This window comes from Stenella coeruleoalba (assembly GCF_951394435.1).
Source record: "Stenella coeruleoalba genome assembly, chromosome: 10".
NCBI classification, from domain to species: domain Eukaryota; kingdom Metazoa; phylum Chordata; class Mammalia; order Artiodactyla; family Delphinidae; genus Stenella; species Stenella coeruleoalba.
The window spans coordinates 36,842,917-36,856,378 of record NC_137156.1 but is presented as its reverse complement, the minus strand read 5'-3'; the positions used below and the strand labels follow the sequence as shown (position 1 = coordinate 36,856,378).

At 42.5% G+C, this 13,462-nt stretch overlaps 1 protein-coding gene across 13 annotated transcripts in view; it reads left to right on the top strand.

Moving 5' to 3' along the window:
* Positions 1–6,213, top strand: part of DNAH8 (dynein axonemal heavy chain 8) — a 327,201-nt gene extending 320,988 nt beyond the window's left edge. For all 13 annotated transcript variants that reach the window (XM_079934721.1, XM_079934718.1, XM_079934724.1 and 10 more), the window contains 2 exons: positions 2,876–2,997; positions 5,800–6,213. In XM_079934721.1, the coding sequence (XP_079790847.1) occupies positions 2,876–2,997; positions 5,800–6,087 (410 nt within the window). In that variant the 3' untranslated portion in view covers positions 6,088–6,213. The remainder of the gene's footprint in view (positions 1–2,875; positions 2,998–5,799) is intronic.
* Positions 6,214–13,462: the final 7,249 nt, after the last annotated feature.

Here is a 13,462-nt window from a genome sequence, read left to right as displayed (position 1 = left end):
CTCTCTTCTGAGTCAAACACATGAACATCTGAATCACTTTTCCACCACTGACAACTGAAGTTTGTTTTAAGAATTATTAAAATTAAATTAATGCCAAGACAGTAGTACCACTTTTCAAGCTTTTATAAAGAAAAATATATCAATAGTCTTTTAAAATTATATAGGCTTCAGAAAACAAGAGATTTTGATTCCATTAGACTTGATATCAGTCTACAAGAAAGATGGTCATTCATGTTTTAAATTCAATAAAGAGCAATTCAGTGGATTCACTACGGTCTGAATTCTGCAAGATCATGTTCTTCTTTTTAGGAGGCTAAAAAAAATATCAAGACTTGAAAAAAAAAATGTATCTTCATGTTCTGAGGGGGAATGACCCATGGAACAGTTTCCTACCCTCCACTCTCAGGCCTCAAATTATTTATTTAACATTTTCCTTTCTTAATAGCTCAAGGTAATATGGATTCTAGATTTCATCTACTGACATGCCAAGAGTGCTTCCTAAACATTAAGAGGCTTATTGTTGAAGTCAGCTAGGCAACATCATGCATATTCCCCAGGAGGGAGAAGAGAGAAGATGGTCTCTCCTTAACCACACTAGAGTTTTTCAGAGCTCTGCACCAATGACTGAAGTCTTTGTCCCGGGTGTGTTACATAAGAAAGAACCCCTCTCATCCCTCCCCTGGCACCTATGGCATTGTCCTGAGTGCCATATGGAGTGAGGTCAAATTTGCAATTTATTTGGAACTTAAAATATAGTAGAAAAATCCAGTTATTCAACTAGTACAGATGGATGGTCAAGACCAGGATTCATGCCTTGTGCGTTATGACCTTGTAGTGATAGATTCATTGATCAGTGATGAATTTTAAAATATCATAAAATAGGGCCAATTTAATTCCAGGTACTCTACTTGGATACACGGTGTCTGATACTCCATGTGAATGCAAGCTTAATGTTGAGTGATGAAAATGACATTTTCATAGAGTCGCTTAGAAGGGAGAATTGGATTTTATTATTGTGGTCATATATACCTGACTACCAAACACACAACATGTTAACTACTAAAAAATGGGATCCCCAGTATTTAAAATGGAAGTCAACATAATCACACTGATCAGATCACCTCAAGTGACTCCACACGTAGAGTACGGATAGGCCTGGACCAGCAGTTGCTGGCACTCTTGGTTTTATGAAACTACGACCTTATAAGAATCACTTATAAAAGTCCTTCAATCAGCTACTCTGGTTGATTGACCAACTTTTCATTTGGATTACTGCAAGGGTTCTTCTTGAGCACCCAAATTCTGTTTTGGTGAGGGCTCTGAGTAGACCTTATAAGATGCAAATACAACCAGATTATGTGCCTGCTTCAAATATTCAGTGGCTTCCCACCATCCACAGAGTCACCAGGTCCAAACTCTGACCCTGAAAAATCCTGCCTCTACCTTTGTTCTAACCTCATCTGCCATCGTTTCCTCACCTTTAGCCTAGACCTGCATGCCTTTGCACGTGCTCTTCCTCTAACTGGAATCGTCCCATCTGGAAGACTCCTACGTATCCTTTCAAGACTCATCTTCAACTTCATCTTCTCAATTCAGCCTTCCCTGAGTTGTCTTCCCGAGTGGTCCACGTTGTTCTCACCTCTTTACTCATAACGACGTCGTGTTGTATGTCTACGTTCCCTCTAGACTGGGCTCCTTGAATGCAGGGCTCATGGGTGGCCTCTTCATCATTGTGGGCATCTCACCTAGAGCAGTACCTGGTACATGGTGGCCACTCCTAAGAGGTTTAACAAATGAATGAATGAATGAAGGAAGGAGTGCCTCCCCAAGTGTCTAATTTAATAATGAGGGAGGGGCTTGAGAATGGAGAGAACTTGACTTTCTCACTAAGCAGGCTAGGGTCCTATTCTTGCTCTCTAATTCCAAGGGATATTAACTCACCGCCTGCCATTACGCCTTGTAACTTCACCTCTTCTTTCCACTCTCATTCAAACCTGATAAAATATTATCACTTATGTGGTGGTTTGTGCAGTAAAGTTCTCAGAGTTCACAAATCTAGGAGTAGTAGGGGCACACAGGTTCCAAAATCTATTCATGATTATGAGTAAAGGGCCTCATGGTTTCCAGTATTAACATGGAGGCCAAAATATAATATATAGGTCACAGATAAATTTTCCTAAGATTTTGAAGTCCATGTTGAAGTTTAAGGTATACTTTTTAAACATCAAATGCTGCTTTACAAGGTAAACTTCTCTTATTGAATTGAATGGCACGATTTGCAAATACTAAGTTAAAAGAAAGCCCACAATATACAGAACCATGTATTGTCTTAAAATAACTGTATTATGCACATTAAAACACGGAGCTTTCCTTTCCAGTGTGATTGCTTTGTTTGATCAAACTGAAAGTCGGGCTTTCTATGTTGGCATTATGCCTTATTTCCTTAGACTAAATGAAATTGTTCCATAATAGCAAAAAGACGCTGATAATGGTTTGATTCAAGTTTTAATTGGAATGCTGGTCTCAGAATATTTGACCATTTCAGTCTTATTCCTAGATACTGGATCTTCAGAGACTATAGGCTAGCACTGGGTTACAACCCTTAGGAGACCTGAGTGGTTGAAATCCCAGGAGAATTTTAAACCAAGACCTTGTCTGAGGCAGAGAGGGTGCTGCTTTCCTGCTGTCAGCTGGCAAGGCGTATTTAGCTCATTGAAACAAAACACTGAAAGAAATCTCCCCCCTGAGGCCTGATCTCAACTCCTCTTGGGTGGGCACGCATCTGGAGATGGACAAGCAACTAACATGACCCCCTTCTTGTTTCTAGAGTGGACTGCACCAAGGCATCAAAATCATTTCTTTCTCTTTTTTTAAGGCTTCCTCACGGCAATGAGACAGGAAGTGACCCGCGCCCACAAAGGCTGGGCCCTGGACTCCGTGACCATTCACAACGAAGTTCTGCGGCAGACCAAGGAGGAGATCATGTCACCCCCTGCGGTAGGTGCCAATGGGCAACAGCAGGAACAGTTCTGGAGCTGGGGCTCAAAGTTCAAGTTCTGCTGAACACTGACCTATAAGTGTCTCCGTTAAGTCCTTTGCCTTTGCAGCGAGGGTTTCCTCGGTTGTGACCTGGAGACCTCCATGCCAACACTTCCAGCATTTGCCAGAGTGGGAATGAATGACAAGCACTGGGAACTCCCCAGACTGCATTTCTTTGTAATTACGAGTTACACTTGTGTTTGCTGAAAAGGATTTTCCACCCGTCTCCATCCACTGCTGTGGGGTACTCACAGAATTGGCAAGAGCTGCAGGACGCTGTGTGGAAGGACACCTGGGTGGGGGAAGGGCAGACGCTCTAAGATAAGCAGACACCCCTGGGAGCCACTGCTTGGACACTTACCTGCCCTTTGAACTCGGGCTAGTTCTTTAACTCTTTTGAGCCTCAACTTCTTCATCTGTAAAATGAGGATGATGATTCAACCTCAGTAAAGATAGCTGGGAGACTTCAGTGGGATCATTTAGGCTTGGTTCCAGACCCCACATAGATATTCAATAAATCTTAGTTCCTTCTTCCCTTTCTCTGATCCTTATTCTCTCGGCTGTCAAATCAGGGGGCTGGACCAGATGATTTCCAAGTTCTGGCCCTTTTTGCCACTTTATAACAAGGATCACCATTCTTCCAGTTTCCAATAACATGGTCCTTATTTTTGTCTGAGATCCCACCAGAAGAAGCACCTTTAACCTCCATATTTCCACCAACAATCTCTAGATTCAAGGAAACATAGGCTTTTTCAACTATGCCTTCAAAATTCTTCCAGCTTTTTCAGGTATTTGTTACAGCAGCATCCTGTTTCCTGGTACCAAGATCTGTATCAGTTTCCTAAGGCTGTTGTAACAAAGTAGCACAAACTGGGTGACTTAAAACAACAGGAATTTATTTTCTCAGAGTTCAGGAGGCCAGAAGTCCAAAATCAGGGCATTGGCAAGGTTGGTTTCTTCTGAAGGCTCTGAGGGAGAATCTGCTCCATGGCCCTCACCTAGCTTCTGGTGGCTGCTGGCAAACCTTGGTGCTCCTTGACTTTGTAGCTGCATCACTCCAACCCCTGCCTACCTCATCACGTGGCCTCCTTCCCTGTGTGTATCTCTGTGTATCTTCTCCTCTTCTTATAAGAACTCCAGTCATATACTTGTCCACTATGACCTTAACTAATTACATCTGCAAAGGTTCTATTTCCAAATAGTCACATGCTGAGCTTCTAGGTGGACATGAGTTTTTGCAAGAGACTATTCCATCCAAACACCTTCTAACTACGACTTTGTAAAGTTCTTAGAGTGAAAGGAGCCTAAAAGGATACAGTTTACTATTGGATGATGCCTAAGTGGTTGTATTTTCATGTGGCAATTGTCACCTACTGACTTAATGATGGTATCATATGTCCTGATTTTCTGGGATTGCCCATGGTTTTACTGTCAAATCATGTACTTCAGGTTTTGGTTCAAAAAGTATGGTTCTTATACTGTTAGCCCACATGAGGGATTCCAGAAAACACTTTGCAGCTAATCTCCCTCTCTTTTATTATAATCTACGTTTACTTCCCCTTACCCTACCCTCACTGGAAATGGAACACTGTTCACCATCTTCTACATAAGTATATCTTATGATCTTACGTGATTATTGGAGTCTCCACCGTGATTCCCTTTAGACTTTTTTTCTTACTGAGTACATGTTCTATGGCTCCCCGCTGCCTACAGAATAAAGTTCACGCTCTTCAGTCTGGCATCTACACTCTTCCACAGTTAAGCCCTAACTTATTTTTCATAACCATTGAACCTGCTGCTAAATATTATAAAATGCTTGGGCTTTGCTGCTCATCCTGCCTTTCTTTGCAGTATTGCTCCTCCCTGGGATGCCCACCCTTTCTCCTCTATCTTTCCAAACGCAGCCCACCCTTCAAGGCCATCTCCTCCACAAGGGTCCCCGAGCATTCCAGCCCTTACTGACCTTTCACCTCAAGTCACTGCACTTAGCCTCAGTCAGTGCTATTCATCAGGCAGCCCCTCTAACAAGCGTGTGCTGGTATTCAAGTCATGTCTTCTACATTTTGTTCTGTGTGTGTGTGTGTGTGTGTGTGTGTGTGTGTCTTGTCTCCTGATTAAATGAGGCCCTTGAGGGCAGGTCCTACTGTGTGAATGACAGAGACACAAGGATGAGGTCAGCCACTCTTGGACCAATTCTCACCGCCCTCACCGCCCTCCCCCTACACCCATTACACCTGCTCTCCCTCTACCATACCCAGCCTCCGAGGGTGCTCGAACCCCTGCTGGCCAGACCTGGCTGCTCGTCAGATCTGGCTGCTCGTCTCACTAGATCCGACAACCGAGATGAAATTAGAGCCACGTATTGGCTTGGCCAGCGTAGGCTGAGATCCCGAGTGGCATCCAGCTCTGAGTCCTGTTCTGTGCTCCCACCACCCCTGTCAGACACTTTCATCGCCCTGCAGAGGCGATTTGGTGCTGCTGGCTAAGTTCGCAGTCCCAGGCAGGCCACCCCCAGGCTCAAATCTCCAGTAATAGGAACATTTCAACAGCACTAATAGCCTCAAGCTATGCCACAGGGGAACACTGGGCTCAGTATTTCACTGGAATGCGTCCAGTGGTGTTTTCTTCTTCTGGTAGTGTTTTAAGATTGGTGTACATTTTCTTTCCAAACTGACAACCTTTTTTACAGTATTGGATGCCCATCTCACAGCACCTAATTTTTAAAAAAAATTCCTGTTACCTTACGCTTGGTTCTTCCAGGAAGGTGTATATATTTATGGGCTGTACTTGGATGGAGCAGCCTGGGACAGACGGAACGGGAAGCTCACGGAATCCACCCCCAAGGTGCTCTTCACGCAGCTGCCCGTGCTGCACATCTTCGCCATTAATTCCACAGCGCCCAAGGACCCCAAGCTGTATGTGTGTCCTATTTACAAGAAACCGAGGCGAACTGACTTGACCTTCATCACCGTGGTGTATTTGCGAACAGTCATATCCCCAGATCACTGGATCTTGAGAGGTGTGGCCCTTTTGTGTGACATCAAGTAAGTCCATTTCCGCTTGATGAGGGCAGAGGAGCCACGTGGGTGGCCAGTGCTATTGAGAGACTTGGTGAGGCATATCTTTTCTCCCTGATAATTGCTTGATTACTCTTTCTAAATTAAAAAGTTGATATCCTACAATCACTTGTGTGTATGTGTTTTCCCTCATATCAATATTTATTTATTTATTATTATTTTTTATTGGAGTATAATTGCTTTACAATGTTGTGTTCGTTTCTGCTGTACAACGCACTGAATCAGCTATACATATACCTATATCCCCTCCCTTTTGGACCTCCCTCCCACCCACCCACCCCCCATCCCACCCATCTAGGTCATCACAGAGAACCGAGCTGAGCTCCCTGTGCTTTCTAGCAGATTCCCACTAGCTATCTATTTTACACACGGTAGTTAGTGTATATACATCAATCCTAATCTCCCAGTTCATCCCACCCCCCCTTCCCCCTCTGTGTCCACCTATCCATTCTCTTCGTCTGCGTCTCTATCCCTGCCCTGCAAATAGGTTCATCTGTACCATTTTTCTAGATTCCACATATATGCACTGATATATGATATTTGTCTTTCTCTTTCTGACTTACTTCATTCTGTATGGCAGACTCTAGGTCCATCCACATGTCTACAAATGACCCAGTTTTGTTCCTGTTTATGGCTGAGTAATATTCCATTGTATATAAGTGCCACACCTTCTTTATCCATTCCTCTGTCGATGGGCATTTAGCCTCATATCAATATTTAAAAAGACAACTCTAAAGTAAGGTTTTTTATTCCAGGCAATCATATTCCATTATTATTATTTTTAGATAAAGTCCTATCTTCATGTTAGAACACTTCGGAATGTTTGAATTTTAAAAAACTGTAAGTATTAATTTGTTGCATCCTAAAAGGAGTCTAGCAGATGAAATCGTCTCTCTCAAATAAAACCCACTTTTCCCTTGAATAAAATGGACCCATGTGTGAATTTATGCTAATGTGTTAGCCTTTGCTCGTTTGAGCTTGGTCTTCTCTCTGTGTTTCTGAAATGGAAACTGGAGGGGTCCAGTCAGTACCCCCTTAGGAGTTATAGCTGGTGGTGTGAAGTATTTGAAACAGAAAATCCACTGGGATGGCTGCTCTTGCAATTTATTGTAATTTTATTTAATATTATCTTTTTAAGTGCTTTTGAGCCCCAGAGAACCCTGAGTCTCCAGCTCTCCCCTCCCAACCTCAACTCCGCAGGAGATAAGGAAGCACACATTTCTAGCAGCGAGTGGAGAAAGAAAAACAAAGTCCATCAAACGAAATTAGGTTACATGCTGAATCCCTTAAAAAGGAAAGTCTTTAAAAAGTGAAGCCATTTCTTACTCTGTAGCTAGTCTGAAACTCGATATGAACCTTTATTTCCTGCTGAAGGAAATTGTCAATTTAACAAAACAGATGGGGTCTCATATTGAATGTTCATGCAGCTTCTGGGTACTGAAGAACTGTCTCTACTGGTTTTCCCATCCAGAATCCTCTTGCCTGTCCCCAGCTAAATCCACAAGCTTCGTTCCCTCTGTTTGTTCTGAAGGAAGGGGGTGTTTCACGTTGCCTTGCTCCCCTCTCATCCTTGTGTCACCCTGATCAGAGATGGCCAAGCAATAGCCCAGAGACATGTCCAGGGAAGAACCCAGAAGAAATTCCACCATAATCTAGTGTATTTTCAAACAGTGGAAAATATATTATAGGATGCAAATTGTAGCTGTGGCCTCTGGTCTGCTCCTGATACTGATTCATGTCAAAGCCATAGAACCCTCCAGGGCAGTTTAAAAAATCAAGTAAACGAGGAATTCCCTGGTGGCCCAGTGGTTAGGACTCGGTGCTTTCACTGCAAAGAAAATCAAGTAACTGAGGCCCTGGCCCAAGTGTTTTGACACTTCCCCCAACCTGTAGTCACACTAAAGGAAAAGATGGCATCCTCCGGAAAGAATGTCCTGAACGGAAGCTAGAATCTGGAAGCAACTGCCTGTCTGGGTGAGCAGAGCGGAAGTAAAACACATTATAGCAAACCAAACTACAGGTTCCCAAATAAAACATATTTTATTCATATTCCTATCCAGTTGCCAAAATTATTGAAGGCACATTGCATAGTCTAAATCCCTGGATGTCGTGGTAGGTTTTCAGAGAATAACAATCAGGTTTGATGTTTTCTAATGACTTGAATGTCCTATGGAAAATTTGGGAAAGAGACGGGAAGGATGTGAATCTAGCAAAGATGATGGATCAGACTGTTTAAGGCTACACACATCGCATTTCCTGGGAACTCTCCGCGGTTGCTGATTATTTTGTTGTGTGTCAACACAGAGGCGAGAGAGATGAATACTGAGTCTTCCTCAGGGATGGGCACCTGGCTTCCAAGCGGTGCCTCAGAAAATGGTCTTCCTCACGGTGGGTACCTCTCCGCTCTCCCTAGTTCTGCAGAGCTGGCTGGGGTCCAGATCTGTTTGCTTTCTCCAGGCTTGCTTAATGGTTTCCTTAGATGTTTTGAGCCATTGAACTTGCATAAGCACATAACCATTTTCTCAGAAAAATTGTTAACTCTTTTATTAATTACATAATTTGCCACACTTGAGTGAGGGACACCTGGTGAGCATAAAGGAGCAAAGGATCAGGGACTAAGTGGTTAAATCGGCTGAAGCTGGGAGAGGAAAAAAAAGTAATTTTTGGTTCTCCTTGGAGTCAGTCCACATATTCTCATTTTGGTCTCGGCAAAATGAGCAATGAGATTTATAACTTTGTTGATTTAAAATGTTATTTTAGTTTGGATTTTGCATAAAAATAAGACCAAAAAAGAAGTGTCTCAAGATACATCTTGTGAAAGGGACGAGTCTTGAGGGTGACGTTGCATGAACAAGCCCCACTCTCTTCTGTCAAAGAGACCTCAGGTGAATAGGGGACTCACCTGTACTGTGGGTGTGACTCAGGGCCATGGGTGAAGTACAAAGGAATGGTTAAACTCAGGGATGAGGGATGAACTTGAAGACAAGTTAACCTTTCAGTTGGGTCTTTGTCTTTCCATAGATGGTACCAAGATGGTACCAAGACAGTAGATGGATATATTCTAAGGAAGGGAACAGTGTGAGGGGAAAAAACAGTATAAAGATGGGAAACTTCATGGAACGTCCAGAGACAGAGACCAGACCGTGTAAAGTCCTCCTCAAGAGCCTTCAAAAAATTTCCATCTCCTGGAATGTATACTCCAAATACCAAAGCCCTCCATGAGCTAGCCTAAAATAAAATTTCTGCCTGTCGCCCACCCCATCACTCAACTTGCTCAATTGCCTTTAGGACTATTTGATGTTGCCTGAACATCACACATATTTTCATCCTTATGTTGTTCCCTTATCAAGAAATACTTTCCCGTACAGAACAACCGGAACTTTCATATACTGCTAGAGGAAATGGAAGATGGTGCAACCATTCTGGAAAACAGTTGGACAGTTTCTTAAAAGTTGAACACATGACCCAGGCATTCCACTCCTAGACATTTACCCAAGAGAAATAATAGCATTGTGCCTACAAACACGTACCCATGAACGTTCATAGAAACTTTATTTGTAATAGCCAACAACTGGAAACAACTCAAATGTCTATCCACAGCTGTATGGATAAACTATGTACACCCATTCTATAGAATACTGCTCATCAGTAACACAGAACAAACTGTTGGTGAACAAACATGGATGAACGTAGACAAATCTCAAAATAATTATGCTGAGTGAAAAAAGCCAGACAAAACAAGAGTGCATAGTGTATAGTTCCATTTTCATACAAAACTCTAGAGAATGCAAACCGATCTATAGCGACAACAGATCTGTGGTTGCCTGGGGGAGTGGAGCAAAGGCAGGAGAAAGAGATTGCAGAGCAGCAGGAGGACACTTTGGGGGGTGAGAGATGTGTTCATTCTCTTGATGGTGGTGATGATTTCACATGTGTCAGAATGTGCCAAACTGTACACTTTGAACGTGTGTAGTTTATTGTACACACGTTATACCTCAATAAAGCTGTGAATAAAAGTTCTCCCTGCACCACTTGATCCTTTCTTCATCCTCCGTGAGGACTTCGTGACCCCTCTCCACTCCCCCAGGTACGATTTATTGCTGCTTCTGCACTTTGATTGCAACTGAATTTAGGGATTTTCACCCTGGGAATGAATAACATGTGTCTCTGGCTCCTCATTCTATAGCAAGCAGAGTCTGGCTTTTGGCACCCCAGCAAGTGTTGACTGAATGCAAGAAGGAATGAACAGCGAGTGACCCCATTTGGTAAGTGTAGGCAAATGATGGGAAAGGAGGGCATGTCGAGGGAGGGGGGCATGTTGGGAATACGATGGAACGACAGTGGGAAACCACTGATGGTTCTGGACTGATACAGGAACGGAAGTGGGGAGGCTGTTGCTCTACACCCAACAAGATGAAGTGAGCATTGAACAAGAGAGACCATTAGAATGGAAGTAAAACAAGTTCATGTGAAAGATGGTATGGAGGCCAAATTGGGGCATTCAGAAACTAAGTTGATTAAATGAATAGTAAGCAGGGATGGTTGAAATATACAGCAGTTTAAACCTAAAAGTCCATTGACAGATGAATGGATAAAGAAGATGTGGTACATATATACAATGGAATATTACTCAGCCATAAAAAAGAATGAAATGATGCCATTTTCAGCTACATGGATGGACCTAGACATGACCATACTAAGTGAAGTAAGTCAGAAAGAGAAAGACAAATACCATACGATATCACTTATGTGTGGAATCGAAAATACGACACAAGTGAACCTATCTATGAAGCAGAAACAGATTCACAGACATAGAGAACAGACTTGTGATTGCCAGTGGGGAGGGGGGCAGGGGAGGGTTGGAGTGGGAGTTTGGGATTATCAGATGCAAACTCTTACGTACAGACTGCATAAACAACAAGGTCCTAGTGTATAGCACAGGGAACTATATTCAATATCCTGTAATAAACCATAATGGAAAAAAAAAGAAAGACATAGCAGGTTATAGCCTGGAGAGTCTAGTTGGATGTTTCTTCTGTCATTACAATTTGGGGAAAAGAGCTGTTTTCCTAGCCAAGTCCTTACGAATAACTGCCAGGGTCTCTGCAGAAAGACTCAAAGATCTGTGTGCTCATCGTTGCTTACGATGAGGTCTGTGACTTAATAACACCGTGTTACTGTGTCCCAGGCGCTGGTCTGAGCACTTGACATGCATTAACTTATGTAACCTTTATATCAACCCTATGAGCTCTGATATTATCATCTCCATTTCACAGATGAGGAAACTGAGGCCCAGAGAAGCTAAGTAATTTGCCCAGGTTCTCCCAGCTAGTAAGTGACAGAGCTGGGGATTTGAATCCAGGCTGGATGGTTCCAGTCTATGCTCTGATGAACTTTGCAAGGCAGTATTGGATTTTTTTTGTTTTTTTGAAGCCAGAGTCTAATGGCATAAACCTCTAAAATTCATCATTGTGCATAGAAAATAGGACATCTATGTTTCTCTGACTGGTTAATTTGAGCAGCTTTCATTGTCTGGCTGGAAAGGATAACATGCACAGGAGAGAGACTATTAGGCAAATAACAGCAGTTGTATGGTGTGCAAACAACGGTACATTTAAAATTCAGGAATTTTGAAGGCAATTAGCAGGTTCATTTAACATGCTCTTTGTGGGCTTTCTTGAACATTCTAGACCAGCAGATGCATTATCAACAGGAAGGAGCTGGAGGAATTAGCTCTAGATTCCAAGTGATAAGACTCGAGGTCCGGTCCTGGGACACAGGCCCCCTGTAGGGCAGCTTCCTTGTCCACATGCAAAAGAAGAAACAGTAAGACGTTATTTTATTTTATTTTTATTGAAGTATAGAAATAGATGATTTACAATGTTGTGTTAATTTCTGCTGTACAGCAAAGTGATTCAGATATGTGTGTGTGTACACACACACACACACACACATACACATTCTTCTTTATATTTGTTTCCATTATGGTTTATCCCAGTACATTGAGTATAGATAGTTCCCTATGCTATATAGTAGCATATCCATCCAGGATATAGGATGTTTATCCATCCTATATGTAATAGTTTGCATCTATTAACTCCAAACTCCCAGTCCATCCCTCCCCCATTCCCCTCTTCCTTGGCAACCACAAGTCTGATCTTTATGTCTGTGAGTCCATTTCTGCTTCGTAGATAGGTTCATTTATGTCATATTTTAGATTCCATATATAAGTGATATCATATGGTATTTGTCTTTCTCTTACTGACTTACTTCACTTAGTATGATAATCTCTAGTTGCATCCATGTTGCTGCAAAAGGCATTATTTCATTCTTTTTTATGGCTGAGTAGTATTTCTGTACATATATAAGTACCACATCTTCTTTATCCATTCATCTGTCGATGGACATTTAGGTTGTTTCCATGTCCTGGCTATCGTAAATAGTGCTGCAATGAACATAGAGGTGCATGTATCCTTTTTTTTTTTTTTTTTTTTTTTTATTTTTGGCTGTGTTGGGTCTTCGTTTCTGTGTGAGGGCTCTCTCTAGTTGTGGCAAGCGGGGGCCACTCTTCATCATGGAGCGCGGGCCTCTCACTATCGCGGCCTCTCTTGTTGCAGAGCACAGGCTCCAGACACGCAGGCTCAGTAGTTGTGGCTCACGGGCTTAGTTGCTCCGCGGCCTGTGGGATCTTCCCAGACCAGGGCTCGAACCTGTGTCCCCTGCATTAGCAGGCAGATTCTCAACGACTGCGCCACCAGGGAAGCCCGCATGTATCCTTTTGAATTAGAGTTTTGTCTACATATATGCCCAGGAGTGGGATTGCTGGATCATATGATAATTCTGTTTTTAGTTTTCTGAGGAACCTCCATACTGTTCTCCATAGTGGCTGCACCAACTTACCTTCCCACCAACAGTGTAGGAGTGTTCCCTCTTCTCCACACCCTCTCCAGCATTTGTTATTTGTAAACTTTTTAATGATGGACATTCAGACTGTTGTGGGTTAGTTTTGATTTGCATTTCTCTAAGAGTTAGCGATGTTGAGCATAAGATGTTATTTTAAAGAACACAGTTCAGCAAAGTGTAAAAGAGAGCAAAAGTATGAAAAATAACTCACTATCCTAAATGAAAAAAATCAGGGAACTATGGAGATCCTTTCCATTTTAGCCTAAAAGCCACTCACAGTTAAAGTAACTCAGTGACTTAATCTTAGGTGCCTAATGGAATCCCTAACGTTTTTAAAGGTTTTAAAAAATGATCCTGCTTTAGACATAAAAAGATGTCACAGGACAGCATTCTGGGAAAAGTTAGGACCTGTAGCATACGTCCCAAAACATGCCTCATATTGA